This window comes from Agelaius tricolor, unplaced genomic scaffold (assembly GCF_023055355.1).
Source record: "Agelaius tricolor isolate 1412-34295 unplaced genomic scaffold, bAgeTri1.0.p SCAF_22, whole genome shotgun sequence".
NCBI classification, from domain to species: domain Eukaryota; kingdom Metazoa; phylum Chordata; class Aves; order Passeriformes; family Icteridae; genus Agelaius; species Agelaius tricolor.
In genome coordinates, this window is record NW_027269282.1 from 11882233 (window position 1) to 11901398 (window position 19166).

Consider the following 19166-nt stretch of genomic DNA (forward strand, 5'->3'; position numbering starts at 1 on the left):
GGAAATACGTGATGATGGCTTCAGATATTTTTTCAGAAAGGTTAAGGGGCCCCTGGATTCAAAGGGCTGGGAAAGACTGGCCTGGGAGATAAATGGCCTGGCCCTGGCATGTGCTGTGCATCCTCAGTACATCTGGACTCTGGCTGGAATTAAAATTCATATTGCAACAGCAATTAAAAGACAGAAGTAGGTCAGGAGCTGTTGTTCAAGGCAATGTGCAGGCAAGGAAAGAAAGGGAAAAACCCAGAGTGAGCAGTGTTTGCCTGCTAGGAAATTCAGCAGTGAGAAAGTCAGGCTGAGGTAACAGTGAGAGGATAAAACAGGGAAAGGAGAGTTTGGGTGGCTCAGCCCTGGGCCCAGCAGGCAAAGGCTGACATCAACTCCCTCATTTCCATGGAGAGAGCATTTCATTGTGCATGGCCAGGCCATCCTCCCACAGTGCCCTCCCTGCGTGTCACACGTTGGGACAATGCCCTTTGTGGGATCTCAACCAGCTCCAGGCATGGAAAATGGGAATGAAACCACATTGCTCCAATTGCTCCTTGAAAAACAGAGGGATTTGGTGCAGTCACCTGCAGGCTGCTCCTCTGCCTTTGCAAAGCTGACAATTAATGCAGGCGAGGGATCTCATGGGCAGCTCAGCCACAGAAAATTGAGCAAAGTGAGCCCCAGCCACCCAATGTTGATTAAACCTTGCTTTCAGTTTAATCTGTTCTTACAGGTGTCCTGTTAACCAAAACTACATTAAAAACAATGTTCTCTTGTTCTGCACGGGAACTTTGCCTGTTAAAGTTTGATTTTATCCAGAAAGGGAATTTAAAAATAATTTTAAATGCTCCAAAGAGCAGCAGCTGGTTTCAGAAGAGGCAGAAGCTCTCCATGTGTGGCCCTGGGCTCTGCCTTGCCCTGTTTCTCATGGGAATTGCAGGGCCAAGCCCTGCCAGGTATCTCCCCAAGCTGCCCAGCCTCCCAAATCCATTTTCCATATGGCAGCTTCACATGGCACTAGGAATCCAGAGCAATAGAAGCAGAAAACTAAATGCAATCAGTTAAACCCAAAGAGATCTGAAACCCAGTCCCAGAGGTGTCCCAGAGCACCCATGGCCATGTGGCCAGAGTTACCTTCTGCTGCCAAAACACTTCTTTTTTCCATTTTATTTATCCTACAGGCACAAGGGAAAATATGTCCATATTCTCTTGATTCCATTCTTCTTCCAAAAGACAGCCAAGGTAATTGTGATTAGCTGATTTTGTCACTGGTTATTGTGTGTTTCCTGCACTGTTTTGTCCTCTGCCCCTCATAAACCCTGCACTGATGGGCTTTAATCACCAGCAAAGGTTTCTATACCTCGTTCCACCTCCTGCCATGGGCACTAAAGACATTTTTAGCTGTTTGTGATACAAGCCTGTGCAGGACCCTAATAATTATTAATGGCAACACACCATCAACAAGTGGGGACCCAACACTTAGAGCTGTTTGTACTTTGCAGGGAGGGGAGGAAGAGAATCCCTTGTCACAGGTATTGGTCAGGGCTTATTCCCCAGAGGAGTTTGCTCAGTGGATTGCCAGGTGTGTGACTGAGGAGTTACAGCATCACCCAATTAACTCAGTGATTAATGCACAGCACTGGTGGCAATCTGGGACAGGTTTGGGGTGGGACCACACACAGATGTGGGAGTGGGGCTGTCCCCTGCTCTCCCAGGGATGCAGAAATGTCTCATGGATCAGGAGCAGCAGTGCAGGAGACGAGAACGCCCTTGAAAATGCCCTGGGGGGACATTGGGGTTGGGCTGGAGCACAAACAAGCGAGGAGTGTTGGGAACTCTGCTCCCAGGCTGGGATTTGCAGCAGAGGAACTCGTGGAGGACAAGGGAAAACCTTCATTTTAAAAATATGCATTGCAGATTTATCATCTGCCTGTAGTCATCCATGAAATACAACATGTACACTCACACCAGCTCAGCTTTTCCACTTAAAATCACAAGATCACAGAATAACTGAGGTTGGAAAGGACCTCAAAGTCACAGGATCACAGCATCATTAGGGCTGGAAATTACCTCCAAGATCATCAAGTCCAACCTCTGACCAGGTACCAGCCATGACAACGAGAGACATAAGAATGACACATCAATAATCACAGAAAACACCTTTTCTATACACAATTTATACCAAAAAAAGCCCCAAAAGCCCAGCCATTTTACATCACTGCACACACAATTTTTGATACAAAACAGGCTGAACCATTCCAGAGCATATTTTGGCCAAGCTTGAAAAACTTTCCAAGAAATTTGCTTGAATGGCCACCTCTGAAATTCTCAAAAAGTAATAAAAACTAAAATGGGCACTTGACCTGTGCCCAATGCCAGAAGGAGATCCCCAAATAACAATTGCTGCATGTGTGATTTGGATTTTTATAGGTAGAATTCAATAAAAAAGAACAGATGCAAGAAATGCACCTTCAAAATTCATAAAGTTCAAATTAACACACAACCAGTGCTTGTGGGGGTCTCCAAGGACTGGGAACTCTCCATGGGCAGGGTTCAGGGGCAGAAAGGGACCTCCCTGGAGGGAGCTGATGCTGCTGCTGGGACTCTGCATGGAGTAAGAGAAGGGAAATTCTGCCCAGGGCCACTGCAGCCTCCTGCAGCCGCCACTTTGTGCCCCCAGCCCTTGGCACCGGGGTCATTTTATGGCTTCCAGCTCTCTGAGAGTGATGTAACCTCAGTCCTAAACTGCTTCTGCAGCAAATAAATGCTGCTAATCTACTAAACCTCACGTTTAAATAGAAACCACCATGTAAGAAAGCTGAGGGAAGAAAACCAGCTCGTTCTTGATAGCTCAGTGCAACAACAAAAAGCCAATAGAGACTTAATGCCAACCTCGCTTCAGAGTAAGCTTTTAATATCACCTGGAATCATCATCCAGTGCATTTTCACTTGTAATTTTTTTCTATTTCAACTTTTCACTTACAATTTTTTCTAATTTTCCCCCACAGAGCAGTGACGGCAAAGGGTCACTCCCCTCCACCCCACCAGTGCTGGCAGCAGCACAAACACAGAGCAGCAGGAGCAGTTCATGACTATTTATACTTCACAACCCCATCCTGCTGAAAGCTTTTAGGTAATTAGTTTTCCTCATTAACAGATGCTCTGCCTGGGGAAGGGCACTCAGGTGCTCCCAAGCCCCCTCCTGGATTACAGGGCAGCACCACGCTGGCTGGGAGGGCAAAGCTCAGAAATGCTGAGCTGGGCTGGTGAAAAGGGCAACAAAACCACCACATTTATATAAAAATGTGTCATTCCTGCAAGATCACAGAGCATCACAGCAGTAAAAAACACTCCCTGGACATTATCACAGTCCCCTTGTATTTAAATCAGATGGACAATATTTATCAACATCAATTTTAGGGAGACCCAAATACACTTTAAGGGCCAGCAGGAGTTTTTTGGTGCTAAAGTTGCATCCTATCCTAAAAAAAACCCCAAAAAAGCAAATTTGATACATCCCATGGACCAAAAAGTGATTTGCAAACACAGGGAGCAGGGTAGCCAATAAAACACGTGGGGTTTGTACCTTCTCCCTGCCACATCTCATCCATTATCCCATTTTTCTCTTTCACACTTGCAGAGGCAAAATGGACATCAGGTAAAGCCTAATTTAATATTATCACTAATGCATTCAAACACATCAGCAAGAGCTGTGTTGCTAAAATTGCAGTGCAGAAAAAACCCAGGTAAAACACTGTTATCTCCTTGGAAAAGCTGGGCCTGGTGCTCCAGCACCCACTGATGTCTATTGAAAGCAGCAGGATTATTTTCCTGAGTAAGGATGACTCCCATGGTTAAGGAGTGCAGGATTACATCCATTCTTTGCATATCTCCGGGTGTTTACACATCCCTCTTTTCACCTCTTGGTTTTTTGTTGTTTTCTTTTTTTTTTTTTTTTTTTAACATGGGCATTTAATTACTGTTAGCACCAGATATCATTGTGCTGGACTTGTATCCCTTCAAAATTTGGCTGGGTTTGAGATGCCAAAGAAGAAATGCTTTTGTGATCAAAACAAAGGAAATAAAGCAGGAGCAGCAGAATGTGGACTATGCAATTAAAAACAAATAAAAAGAGAGGGAACTTGTTATTCACAATCAAGGCTTATTCATGATTCATCTCACATCCCTGCTCCTACCCCTGGCCTCTGCTCTCGGGAGCTGATTGCTTTTGTATCAATTTTTAACTGTGCCAAGGACTGAGTTACCTGAGAGCTCCCAGGCACTGCTGGCAGGAGCGCTGCTGGAAAATAACTCAGACAGTTGAACAAGTGTTATAGGTAGGTGCTGTTAATGATTAACAGAACAAAAATACTTTGATGTTTTTCGCCTTATAAAGAAGGGGTGAGAGTTGCTTTAGTTCGTCACTACCATGTGCTTTATACATAAAATATATCTCCTCACTATCCTTAGGAAAATTAGGTTACTTTTCCACTACTTTAAGGTAAAATAGAGCATTGAATGCAGAGTTATTAATTAAGAACTTGATGCAGGTCTCAGGTCACTGAGAAATGACATTGAGAAATGTCTCTAACTGAATAAAAACAACAGCACAAGTTAAACTTCCGACAGGGAACCAACTTTTTTTTCTATGGAAAACAAAACTTCTTTCAAGCTCTCACATTTCACACCAAATTACAGTAATCTTAGTTTGGGAAAATCATAAAGGGAACATAAATATCTTTTGTTTTAGTAGCTTGTCCAGGGCTAGCTACAGAGGAGGGGGGGGGGGGGCGGTTTGAAAACTTAAATACCACCAGCTAATTTCAGACAGCTTCATCACAACTTCAGTGCCGGTTCTGTAGGTGCTGTTTACATATTCCCTAGAGTTAAAAAGAAAAGTACTTCCTGCCTTTTTAGGCTTTTTTAAACTCACTTCAGACTCCAAAAGAACAGAGTCTGGTTTCAGAAAGACAGGCACAGGAGCGAAAGGAGCTGGCAGGACGCTCAGAACCCCCCCGAAGTTGCCCAAACTCACCCCAAACTCACCCCAAAGCCGCGTTTCCCTCCAGCCCGGGGTGCAGAAGATGCCCGAGAGCTGCGCTGGCCGGGGCATCCCCGGGATGCGCTCCCGGCCGGGTGACAGCGACAGGACCAGCCCGGAGCTGCCAGCACATCAATTATTCACCCTCCAGCGCCGCTGCAGCTGCTCTGCTCCGGCACCGCTCACTGCCGGCTTTGTGTCCCGCGAAAATCGGATTTAACAACCCGGGGAGAGAAAAGCTGGGTGCGCTGGCTGGGGACAGCCCGTGTCGCACCTGTGCCCTCTCGCTCACCCTTGGGTGCTGGGAGCAGCTCTTGATTTAAATATTGAAGTTGTGTCCCTCCTTCTGAGCGTTCTGGAGCAAAGTTAAGAGGAAATGTTCAAATCTGCTGCTTGCACATATTTCTGTAGTGACCTCCCGGATTTTTAAATAGTGAACACCGGTTCGCCAAAATGTTCCTGTCCGCCAAAATGTTCCTGTCCGCCAAAATGTTCCTGTTCACCAAAATGTTCCTGTTCATAAAATGTTCCTATTCACCAAAATGTTCCTGTTCAGCAAAATGTTCCTGTTCATAAAATGTTCCTGTTTGCCAAAATGTTCCTGTCCACCAAAATGTTCCCGTTTGCCAAAATGTTCCTGTTTGCCAAAATGTTCCCGTTCGCCAAAATGTTCCTGTCCGCCAAAATGTTCCTTTTTGCCAAAATGTTCCTGTTCATAAAATGTTCCTGTTCACCAAAATGTTCCCATTCACCAAAATGTTCCCGTTCGCCAAAATGTTCCCGTTCGCCAAAATGTTCCTGTTCACCAAAATGTTCCTGTTTGCCAAAATGTTCCTGTTTGCCAAAATGTTCATGTTCTAAGCATGAAAGGGGGGGGAAAAAAGCACAGCAAATTCCTAATTCACCCCAAAATCCATTGCAGTGTTGTTTTTTAAATTATGTTTTGAAGGTGGTATTTTCCACCGGGGTGTTTTAATTTTTATTGCAAGTTTTTAAATTAATCAGTGGTAGCACCATTTTTCTCCTCAATGTTTGCCGTTTAGAAATCATTAGTAACTGAATATAACAACAATTTAATAATCATCCTTCTGATAATTGATCACAAGACTAATGATGGAACACAATGAAGGATTTTTAATCATTTATCTGTGTAGTTATGTAATGCCTTAATGGGGTAAACAGAGATTGACATCATTTTCTCTGATACTGCTAAGAGCAGCACTGGAATATTGCATTAATTTCAGTATCCATATTCTAAATAGAACTATAGAAAAAACTGCTCAGAAGTTATTTGAACTTACTAAGGAGAATGAAAAACATGTGATTCAGCCTGGTTTGCTGTCCAAAAGGATACTGAGAGTTAATTTGATTACAGTGCACCAAGGGTTTTTCAAGGAGAAAATACCTCGAAGTACTTCTGAGGTAGATATTTCTTTGGAGACAGTGATTACATGCTGCAAAAATGTTCTGAGTACACCAGTGACCTCTGCATTTCTTAGATACCTTTCTAGAAAATATGCTTTTGCCAAACAAACAACAAAATTTACAGAACTTAAAATGCAGAGAACGTAAGAGCAGATTCCTTTAAATCCTTTTAGAGCTGCATCGTGCTCCTGTTGTTCCTTGGATCTCCAGTACCTTCCTATCAGCTGCATGTGGTGATTTTAGCAATCTTTAAATAAATAAAAAAGAAAAATTGCAATGATTTCAGGATTTCACCCAGAGAACCATGACGTTGTAATGCAAATGAGGCTGATGAATGTTTCATGGCAGACTTCAAAACGTTTGCTGCTGAGCCTTTCTAGAGCAGCCCAGGTGGATGCACTTCTCCTCCCACCTTTTTCTCATTATTCCAGTTAGGATAAGAAAGAAAAACAACTTGGGGCACAAGGACATGAAATAATTTGATTTTGCTTGAGAATTATAAATGAAGCTTATTTCTGCCTCTAATATTCCAGCTCTAGACAGGTTTAGAGTGAGAAAAACACAACTTTATTCAGTGTTTGATGTAGATAGGATTGAATGACTTTTAAGACTTTGATCACCAGCTTAAAACTGCAGCAGGGACAGAAGGGTTTGTGATTATCTGCTGGATTTTGGCACCAACCAGGATCTGCTGTTCCTTCCAGATTGCAGGTGCACTTTGGAGGTGCTGATTACAGAGATCACTGCTGAGGTCACCCCCTCCTATGGCAGACTTGTGACAACGGCAAAAAAAAAAATGTGTTTTCACCTGAACTGAATGCTGGAAATGTCCTTTAGGATGTGTACAGCATGAAATGAAAGGTCAGGCTGCAAGGAGGAAGATAGCCAGACAGATATTGGCCAAGCCAGCCCTTGGAAATGTTTCCCAGCAGGATGCTCTGAGCCCAAATCCAGCCCTGATTGTGAGCATTAAATGATATCTGTGGCTGCAGCTGGGCAGGGCATTGTGCACGTCCAGATCAGGTCCTGCCCCAGAGCTGGCACCTCCTGCCACCCCTCCAGGGGTCTGCAGGTGGATGCTGAACACCAAAAAGTGCAAGGGGCGTGGGGAAGGGGAGTTGCTGTCTGTTGGTGCTACATGAGTTTTGCCTGGGGAAAAAAAAATTGATTGACAGAGTTGTAGCTGAGAGTCCCTGTTCAGACAGTGTCACATATGCAAGGCAGTGACAAATTATGCTTGACTGCACTTGAAAGCTGCAGAAATGTTGAGTAGCACGGGCAGGGAGATGGGGTTCCTATCCATTGCCATCAAAATATCATCTTTTAGTGCTGTTGACAGTTTAATAGCTACTTCTGGATGGTGGAGAGCAGTGTGAAGTGCTGCCACTGTATTATTAACCCAGGCTGGAGCTTCCCTGCAAATCAGAGCGAAAATCCACACAAATGGAACTTCTGAAACAGTTTTAGATTAAAGGTGTGCTGGTCACAACAGGAATTGTATCTCTCTGTCTGCATCTCAGGGGGATCCAATAACTCTTTAACCCCTGATTACATTATCATTTATTTCCTGAGATCACAGAATCATTCATGTTGGAAAAGACTCCAAAACCATCAAATCCAACCATTAACCCAGCCCTGCCACATCCACCACTAAACCACATCCCTAAGCACATCCCAGGGCCAAGCTCCATTCCATTTTCAAAATCCAGGTGATGGAATTCTGTTCAAATCAAACATTTTTGGTCCCATTTGTCTCCTCCAGGCAGCTGAGGTGGGATGTGGATGTGGATATGGATATGGATATGGATATGGATATGGATATGGATATGGATATGGATATGGACATGGATATATCCTGCTCTGATCTGCAGGATACAATGTGTGATACTACTCCTGAGAAAATGCAGCTGTGCAAAGCTGGATCCATGGATGAGACTGCCTGAAATCATTCCTGGGGTGTACAGAGCTGTGCCACACCTTGGAAATGGCTTGCAGGGCCCCAGTCTGTGACAGTTCAGAGCAGATTTGTGTAATATCACCCAGCCTCAGCATATCCTGTGGCTGGGGAGGTGTGGTGTGATGGTGTGGCCACAGGAAAGGTTTGGGATTCAGCAGATTGGAGTGTGACTCTCTATTGATACCTTTAAATTAGCTATCACTGTAGTATCTGCTTTCTGTCAAGGTGCTGCAGGAAATCAGTGAGATGCATCTGGGAGCAGAGTGAATCAATTCCCTGCTCTGCCTGGGGGCTCACCCTTCCCTGCTGGCTGTTTCCCAGCTTGTCACCTCACTTATTTCCCTTTTTTTTCCACTGTTCCTTGGCACCATTGGCAGGGAATGTGCTCCCTGCTGGGACACCTGCCTGGAACTGCCACCTCCCCATGGTGGCACCTGCCCCAGCTGGCTGAGCTGACTTTGGGGTGAAACCCTCAGCATTTTCCTTCTGTACTCAGCACTGCTGAGGAGCACCTTGAATCCTGTCCCCACTTAGGAGTCCCTCACTCAAGAAAGGAATTAAGGGGCTGGAACTGGTCCAGGGAAGGGAACAGAGCTGGGAAGGGGCTGGAGCTCCAGTGAGGGGCTGAGGGAGCTGGGCAGGGGCTGAGCCTGGAGCAAAGGAGGCTCAGGGGGCCCTTGTGGCTCTGCACAGCTCCTGCCAGGAGGGCACAGGGACAGGAGCAGAGGGAACGGCCTCAGGCTGGGCCTGGGCAGCTCAGGGTGGGCACCTGGAGCAATTTCCTCCTGGAGGGGACTGGAAGCGTAGGAACAGGCTGCTCAGGAGGTGGTGGGATCCCCATCCCTGGCATTCCTGGCTGTGGTACTCTGCTCTGGGCTGGGCACAAAATGGGGATTGGGCACAGCTTGGACTCAATGATTTTGGAGGTCTTTTCCACCCAAAATAATCCTGGGATTCTGAGACACCAAATGTGGCTCTTCTGGCCCGTGGCACCAAGAGGGGCAACACTCCAGGACAGTCCCAGGGAGCTGTGGCAGAACTGCCAAAACTCGTCCTGCTGGCACTTTATTCCCCATCTGGGTTGGCTTTTTTTTTTATTTTTTTTTTTTGAAGTCTCAGAAAAACAGAGCATTACAAAAACGTCAAGCTGTGAGAAGAAAAGTCAAAAGCCAGAAAATTCCAAGTTAATGCTGACTCCTTAATTCACATCATTAACTCGGAGGCACGGCTGAAGTCTGGGCAGCAGCCTGAGCTGAACTCTGCTGGGCTTTGGAACAGGCTGAGCATTTGCACATCCAAGGGAGCACAGATTCCTGTGTGGATACAGGAGGGGAACTGGGACTGGCTGGGTGAAGGGGATGGGTGCCACTGGAATGGGAAAAAAAATTAAAAAAAAAAAAAAGGAGGGGAAATCAAGAGATTTCCTGAAAAATCAGGTGGGGGAAGGGAGGTGAGAGAAGAGATAAGCTCATCCCAGAGGAGAATAAGATTAAGGACACTGACAAATGAAGGAGCCAAGACATGAATTCAAAGGTGAGCAGGGAAAGGCAGATACTTAAACAGGAAAAAATAGGGGTAATTGTGACAAAGGCAAAAGCAAGAGGGAGTGAGAGGAGAGAGGCTTGGCCGGAGATCTGGGATGGAGCTGGCACAAAGCTGGGACTGCAGTGAAAGGGGCAGGAGAACAATGGTCTCTCAGAGAGGGAGACATGCAATTAGGGCTGGGAGAGGCCAAAGAAGAAAAATCAAGAGGAAGAAAGGCTCAGGTTTGGTGGGCAGAAGAGTCAGGGCATTTTAGGCTCCCTCCTCTGAAGGCAGAGCAGGATTGAGCTCCCACCCCTCCCTCTGCCCAAGGCACATTGATCGTGCTAGCTGAGCCCTGGCCTTCATTTCTGCTCATTATCTCAAAAATTCAAATTGCCCACGAGAAACAGACACTAAACCAATCATTAAGGCTGCAAATGAAATATCCCAAAGTAAGGAAATGCGAGGAAAACTGAGGAGGGAAGGGTTTTGCAAACTCTGTGATACATAAATACATATATTGCTCTTCTGCTGGAGATCTTAGAGCACTTTGGCTCTTTGAAAATACACACAGCTGCATACTTACATTTAATTAAATAGTTTTTAAGATAATGACTACAGCAGTTTTGGCATAATTCACAAGTAAAAGCAATCAAACCCAAAATTCAAAACTGCTTTTATTCCAATATCCAGCATCAGTAACAGCCTCTACAGTTTTCGATGGAATGGGAGCCATAAAACTCCATTCCAGAGTTTACAGTTGCAATAAGAACAGATTTATGGGCAATAAGAAGTGTCTGTGTGCACCTTCTCATGCCTCTCCTTTATTAGGTTAAAGCTGAGACATCCCCAAAAACGTCTTTAATTAGCTCAAGCACTTCATTTAACAAAACAAGCAGTTTAGAACAAATATAAACCCCTATTCTCCAACCACCAGGTACAGGAAGCAACTATTATTTGTGCAAGATTAATAAAGTCACAGGTGATTTTAGAACCACCTAATTAAAGCATGATTTAAATCTAAGAGCAAATGGGGTTTTTTTGCATCAGCATTGGATCAAGGAAAAGAAAATGTTATGTTAATAAATACCCCTGTTTTTGTATTAAAAAAAAACTATGTTGAGAGTGGGTATGAAGACACCTTGGAATGGAAGCTGCTTTTCTTGTAAAGACATGCAATAAAAGCACTTGTGGGATTTTTCTCTCAAATAAACCAGAACTTCTTTTCTGTCCCATCATGTAATCCATGAATTAAGGAAGAACAGTGCAATGAGGAGGGAATAATTGAAGTTAGAAAGTCAGGGGGAAAAGTCTGACTGGGGGAGGGACAGTTTGCTGTCTCACATTTCAGATGTTTTACACAAGTGACTAAATATCTGCATAGAGTTTAATTAGGATTTCCCCTCTGTGGTAGAACACAGCATTAAAAATACTGAGCACATTCAGCTACACCAAAATCAGAGAGAGATGCAGGGCTCCAGCATTGTTTTCAGTATCAGAGCCCTTTGGGCTGCAATCCAGCCCTGGATTTCTAAAAAATCCCTTTTGTCACAGGCAGGGGTTTTCCAGAGATGAATTCCCACCAGTGGACAAATTCCAAACCCTTTTCCAGCCACAGAGTCACAGGATGGCTTGGGTTGGAAATGACCTGAAAGACCATGGGCAGGGACACCTCCCACCTGAGCAGACTGATAAAATCTCTTTAACTTTCAATAAACTTCTTTTAATCTCAATGAAACTTCTTTAATTTCTTTAACCTTCAATAAACAATGCAAAAATTGGATTTGTGGCCAAAGAAGGCATTGCAATTTTTGCACAATCACCAAGAAAATGTGGGTGGTGAATGTCTCCCTAAAAAAAACCATTCCCACAGTGACAGGAACTGTTCTAGAATTCTTTTTCCCACAATGGTTTCTTCTCATCATTATTCATCACTGACCTGCTTCTCCAAACTTCTAAATGAAGTCCTGTGAAATGGTTCTGTGAAATCCCTTATTTTAAGAACATAAATAGCCATTGGTAACTTCAGACACTTTTTGCATGAATTTTAAAACTCCAAGCCTTGGGGGAGTATTTTACTGCAGGTAAGGGTTTCTTTCCCAAATGTCTGCTGCAACACCTGAATTCTTCACTGTGGGTTTTGTTATTGCAGCAGGGATTTTTGTGAAGATTTTTCTGTATTGCCCAGCCTGGACAGCAGCAATTGGCTCTTCTGTACCTCAGCTCCATCCTCCTTTTAAAGATTCACTTTGTGGCCAATTTGCACTAAGAAAAAGCTTTTGCTTTCTTCCCTCACTTTTGTTTCTCCCAATAAAGAGATTAATAAATTTTGTGCCAAGAGAAAGTGCCTGTAATGGCCTCTTTTTCCTCAAATATTTATCTCCCAAACATTTTTAATATTTAAACATCAGCTATTTAATTGCTAATAAACCATTTGGTATTAATTGGGTTCAAGGAGTAAAATAGAGATGGATTCTGTGCCTGGCTGTGCTGTCCATGGATCCTGATTAGTAGTGCTGGGATTGTATCCTCAGTATTGTCTCACCACCAGTTTATTCCAAATATTTTAATGGGAATAAAGAGAGGGAGATGAGGTTAGGATCTTTTAGATAGATGTAATCATTTAACAATGCCTTTGCTTTGCAGGAGCTCTGTTATCTGGATTTATCACAGAATGTTTGGGTTGGAAAGGACATTAAAGACCATCTCATTCCAGCCCCCAAAGGAGAGACAGGTCCCACCATCTCTTATGTTAAGTTCTGCTGGAGTTGCAGCAATTTCTGTGCATTTCCCTGCACATTTCCAAGGCTGTTCTTAGGCAGGTTTTGCTTTTTCACTGCACACTGCAAAGTGCTCATCTTGCTCTTGATTAACCTCTGTCTTGGGCTGTTAGAAATGTCTCTGTGGCCCTGACAGATCCCAGCCCTCCTCACTGACAGCCATCCTTCTTCACAGGTCATTTTCTGGCTCCCTGCTCCAGCAGAATCCCTTCCCTGCTCTTCCCTGTTCCTTGCAACACAAACCATCCCAGAGAGGCTGATCCCAGCCCTGCTCCCGTCCTGCCCAGCCCTGGCTGCTGCCAGGTCAGCCCTCCCTGCTTGGGATTGCATTCCATGCCAGGCTTAATGGACTGAAACCATTCCCCTCTCTGAAAGGGGTCAAAAAGGAGACCTGATTTTCCTCTGAGGTCACCTCTGCTGCCACTCCTGCAGAGCCTAAAACACCAAACACCTCAATAATGGTGCAGGAGCTGAAGTCCTGGGACAGCTCCTGTGATCCTCACAGTGACCTTGTGCTTCCCTCAGCTTTTGTGAGAGTCACCCACGTTTTCCCAGCTTTTACCTCAGCCATAAATTCTCTGGCACTGCTCCATTGCAGTCTGTGCCCAGTGCCTGCCCCGATGAGCTGGGAAGGCTGGCCAGGGCTGCAGGACAGATGGGACTGTGCCTCTCACTTTGGCAGCCACAGCAAAAGAAATAGATCATTTCAGACAGGAGATATTGGATTTTTTTTTCCCCTTTCACGTTTTCACGGGTTCATTCAGGGCTCACAGAGGTCAGAAAAAACTCCATGAATTGTTGAATGAATTTTGCACATGAATTAATAGCAAGCATTTATAATATCTATAAAACAGTTCACAGGATCCCAAGATTCCGAGTGGGAAGGACTTGAGAGGGTTCAGATTCAACCCCTGCACATTGGCTCAGGATTTTCCCCCAGAAATTCCCTTGAAATCCCAAGGATAGGGATGGCAGAAGCTCCCAGGCAGCCCATCCCACAGCTCCTCTGCCCTGCATCCTGGCAAATCCACAGATCCAGCTGCTTTGCTCAGAAATCCTCAGTTTCCCAGCAGGAGAGGCTGCACTGAACTCTAACACAAATCTATCTGATTTTATTAAAAGAAGAAGAGCTAAAATGTGCTGTTTGCCCACCAGAACTTTGGAATTGCCTAGGTAATGGAATAGCATTGGATCACAACCTTAGAATTACCTGTGCTGTTCAGTTCCCCCATTACAACTTCAACCCAGAAATGATTATTCTTTTTTTTCCAAATAAGATTATGAAAATGCAGATGGTGCCACAAAGCCTCAGGACTGCACCGTGCACTCTCCCCTCTGATCACAATTTCCTGCTGCTAAACTCTTTCTTTGGGTCTGTTTTAGACAGAACCTCTTCAAAGCCATCCTGGCTGCAGCCTTGGCCTGAGTGGAGCAGGTGTGAGGCACTGACCCCACATCATCTCTGCTTTCCCATGGAAATTGCTGAGGCTCCCAAGGTTTTGATTACTTTATGCTCTGCAGCAACCAGATCTTGTATAAAAGAAATTTCCAGGCACAATAACCTGCCTGACCTGGAACAAGGAGAAACAACAAGCAATTTCATCGTGTCGTGTATGGGGTTTCACGTCTTCCCTCTGGCCATTTCCTAATCTAAGGCAGTAAATTAATTCCCAAACACCAGCCTGAAAGGGCTCTCTTCACTTCTCTGTGTCTTGTTGCCTGATTTTCTAAGAAATTCATGACCTCAGTAAATAATTCAAGAGGGAAGAGGGAGCTGGGAGACCACAGGAGTTTATCTGGCTGCAGAGGGGAGGGTGTTGTTTCTGAAGAGGTCACAATGAGGGCAGGTCTCTAGAAGATCAAAACTTAAACAGGTTGATGGCTGTGGTTATGAGCTGGAATTTGGGAAAACACAGCAGTGATAAGGATGACAGAATTCCCATCTCTAAGCTGTAGGGGACTGCATTTGAATTTTTGTCTCACGATGAAGCGTGAAAATACCTGGTGCAGGAATTAAAGGCAGAAGGATCTGTGATTCCATCTTAAAATCCTGCTGCACTTAAAAAACAAAAATTAAATGGCAGGCAAGGAAGGAATCCAGATTTTACAGGAGCAGTGTCCACTTGGATCAATATGGGAAAACACCTGCCAGGTCACCTCACAGATATGTACATTTGTAATGAAGGTTTTCAACATTTTCTTTGGGACAAAGTTCATGCCAGGCTGTCACAGGAAAGGCTGATGGACCTTTCAAGAGGGAAATATACCTTGGAGGGCTAAGGGTAAGATATATAATAATTACATATAATTACAAGATATAGTTCTATCAATATACAAAGTGTGTGAGAGAGACCTCAATCACACAAGTTCTGAACATTTCAGGTTAATGAAACATCTCAATTTAATTCCATACCAACAAAATGACTTCCAGCCTTGGGAAAAGACAGCTGCAGACTTCTGTCTGTGGGATGCAAACCTGCTGTGGATGCACACAGGGCTGGGGAATTAAAGAGGGATCGGATCTGGGACACAGTGGAACATCTTCCCTCAGATCATGAAAGCACAAACACAAAGAAAAAAAATTCCTGATCACTCTTGAAAGGCTCAGTCTCTGGTAGGAGCAGCCCAGGCTGCAGCAGTGTTGTTACAGCTCTAATGAAGTGCTTCTCCTGGCTGCTCTGCTCCAGCTGCTGCTGCTGCTGAGCAGGGCCTTCCAAAAGAAGCAATCACTGCCTGCGAGCTGGGTTTACTCAGCTGTGGCACTTCTGAGCTGATTTAAGCACTCTGTCAAAATGGAGTGAAATTAATTAATTCACTGGAGAGCTTTGCCTTCTCCAAACTTAAGGAAAAAGGAATGCAAACGAGCAGTAATCAGATCCACATTTTTTTTTCAGGCCAAGTGTTTGAATACCCTCGGAAGATGTTCTGGTTCTGCACAAATCCAGGGAAGGACCGACTCAGGCCTCTCCCCCTGGAATACATTTCCTCCTCAGAGGCAGCTCCTGCATTTTGGGTGTTTGGCTGCACCCACAGACCCCATTTAATTCCCCAAACTGTGGCAGGGCTGTGAAGGCACTGGAAGGATGAAATGAAAGACAATTGGAGCTGGATGACTTCCACGTCCAACTGTGGACATGCTGAAGCAGACAATTGCCTTCTGCTTCTTACTGAGGCTTTTTGGGGTTTAAGTGCTCCTTGATAGCTTGGTACACAATTAGAGGTGGATTAGAGGAAGTGGTAATTGGGCATTTTTTGTCTAATCTGCTCTCAATTGTTAATATTAATTAAAGGAGTTCTTCCTCTTTGTTATACAATAAACATGAGCCACTCTTTAAAATGAGCATTTTAACTTCCTAGCTGCTTAGTGCTGCTTATTTTCAACTATTTATTTTCCTTTTTTTTTTCCTCTTTATTTTAAATTTTTTTTCCCAGCAGAAAGCATGGCAGGAGCCTGGCACACATCACCACCAGGTGAGGATCATCTGATCCTTGACTTCATCACATTCAGAACTGGCTGCAACACCTAAACCCTTGAGCTGTTTTTTCCTTAATACAACTGTCAAACTCTCACACAAAGAAAGAGCAGAAAGAAATACAGAATAATCAAGCCATTTCAGGCAGAACCTGGGGAGGAGGGACAGACAGAGCTGTTGTTCCAGCTGAACACCTGGGACAGTGGAAGGTGTCCTTGCCCATGGCAAGGGGTGGGGCTGCATGGGCTTGAAGGTCTCTTCCAACCCAAACCAGTCTGGGGTTGTATGAAATTCAAGAAAGAAGCACTAAAACCCTTCTGCTCTCATTAGGAGCTCACCTGTAACAAGGTGCAATGATCAGGTACCAAATCAGAGAGGTTATTCCTGTCACTTGGATTAACTCTGGGTATGGCCTTAGTTGAAAAAACCACATTCTCTTCTAGAGCAATAACACAGGGAGCTGTGTCAGTAATCCATGAGCAGCAGCCTCCCTGCACACACAGGGGCAGAGAGTTCTGAGGCCTCTTGGGAGGGAAGGAAAGACAAAAAGGAAGGAACAGCAAGAAAAGGCAACAAAGAGGCATCACCCAGGGTCACAGAAAAGACAGAGGGAGGAAAACATTCCTGGTGCTGAGCACTGAGTCAGGGGGTGAGGGGGCTCCCACAGCCCCAGCCCTGCTCTGCCTGGGGAAATGGGAGTGGGAGCATTCCCTGGGAACAAAGAGGGGCTCATCAGAGGCTGGCACAGCTCTGTCAGCACTGTCTGCTCCTAATGGGGACAGCCTGCAGGACACCACACCCCAGGAACAGGAGGACAGCACACGGACCAGGCTGAGCCCTGCCTTCAGCTCACAGGGGCCTTTCTCTCTGATTGCTCCCCAACCACGATTTTGATTTCTGATGCATTGGAGAGGAGAAATGAATGCTGCAACAGGTGAGAAAATAGCTGGGCTCATCATATCCATGAGAAAAGAATGGGGAAGTAAGCAGTACATGCACCACAGGCAACATAATAAACCATAAACAGGCAATAAATCCATCAGAGGATTAAATGGTAGGGCAGAGGTTCCAGAACACATTTTATAGTAGTATATTATTTATATTATAAATAATATAATATATAATAGTTATATTATAATGGATGATATTATAGAATATATTAATATAATAAAATCTGTGACATTATACAAATATATTGTATTTATATGATAGATTATATTGTTATATAATATATTAATATAATAAATTATATTCTATAATACAAATATATTGTATTTATATTATAAATTCTGTTATAGTATATAATTTATATTTATAAAATTCTATATCCGTTATAAAATATATGTATATAGAAATGTATATAGAAATGTCAATATGAATATATATAAATTTTATATATATAAATTATATATATATAAATTATATATATGTATATATATGTGTGTGTATATATATATGTATAGATATGTATATATAAGTGTATAGATACATAAATCACCTATGTAAAGCAAGGAAAAGAGTCTTGGAGAGACCTTCACAGAGTTTGGATTTTAATTCCTAAACAGGTAAAATAAGAAGCACAGAACAAACCCAGGACATTTCTGTCCTCGAACCACTTCCATGTCACCTGCTCGAATCCCATTTTTCAGAGGGAAACTGCAAACCCGGCAAGTTTAGTCAGAGAACACAAAGAAAATCTGCCACAAGCTCAGCCTGAGCTGGGTGCTGAGGCTGGGGATGGCACCCAGGAGCAGCAGAGCCAGCCTGAGCCTTGGGGGGATGCTGGGGATGGCAGCCAGGAGCAGCAGAGCCAGCCTGAGCCTTGGGGGGATGCTGGGGATGGCAGCCAGGAGCAGCAGAGCCAGCCTGAGCCTTGGGGGGATGCTGGGGATGGCACCCAGGAGCAGCAGAGCCAGCCTGAGCCTTGGGGGGATGCTGGGGATGGCAGCCAGGAGCAGCAGAGCCAGCCTGAGCCTTGGGGGGATGCTGGGGATGGTACCCAGGAGCAGCAGACCCAGCCTGAGCCTTGGGGGGATGCTGGGGATGGCAGCCAGGAGCAGCAGACCCAGGTTGAGCCTTGGGGGGATGCTGGGGATGGTACCCAGGAGCAGCAGACCCAGCCTGAGCCTTGGGGGGATGCTGGGGATGGCACCCAGGAGCAGCAGACCCAGGCTGAGCCTTGGATGCTCTCACAGCACTCCCGACAACTCCCGCTCCCCTTATCTCGGACTGCGTTTCAACCTCCTTCTCCTGATAGCAGCATCTCAAGGACTCGCCCTATTAAAGCTATCTGGAAGTGATAATCGCTGTCTCCGCGGGGAGCCCGGGATCCACGTCCCCTCCTTCTCTTGGCCGATGCCTCTGCATCCATCTCTGCAGTTTCATGGCAGCTCTGCCTCCAATTCCCTCTTCCTGTGCATGTTAATTTTTAAAGGCACCTACCTCTGTCCATCAGCTCACCTCCATCTGCAACATTCCCTCATTTCACTGTAGGCTTGCCATAAAATCATCCACTAATGCCTGTTTGCTATCCAAACACCTGCTGTGTGTTCCCAGCCCAGCCAAGCTGCTTTTTTTGCTTTGCCTCTCTTATTCTGTCCCTCCCCTGCTTCATGTGCTGACACTTTTTCCCTAATTATTTTATCTACCCAGATACTTTTTTCCACTCGGGGCTCCCATCTTCACAAATCCCTGTCACAGATTCACCACTTCAAACTTCACTTCAAATGTGTTTAATAAGGTCTCAAATCTTTGCCTGCTTCTGGATGCAAATAGGGTGGCAGGATGTGCTACCCAATTTGTGTAGATAGAAGCCTTTTCAATCTAAGATCACTAACATGAGTCCAGTGCTGCAGTTGCAATTAAATGCAAAATTAAATGAGGATAATTTGTCAGTTTTGAAGGAAAATTTGAGGAATCAAATTATTCAGAATTACCTGTGTTTATGCTTTGCTGTGTGAGGGTCTCCAGGTCTGGGA

The 19166-nt window shown here is 44.7% G+C and overlaps 1 protein-coding gene across 1 annotated transcript in view; it reads right to left on the reverse strand.

Moving 5' to 3' along the window:
• CUNH10orf90 (chromosome unknown C10orf90 homolog) overlaps positions 1-5405 on the reverse strand; it is a 63227-nt gene extending 57822 nt beyond the window's left edge. Inside the window, exon 1 of the mRNA XM_071446250.1 lies at positions 5035-5405. Within this exon, the coding sequence (XP_071302351.1) occupies positions 5035-5101 (67 nt within the window). The 5' untranslated portion in view covers positions 5102-5405. The remainder of the gene's footprint in view (positions 1-5034) is intronic.
• Positions 5406-19166: the final 13761 nt, after the last annotated feature.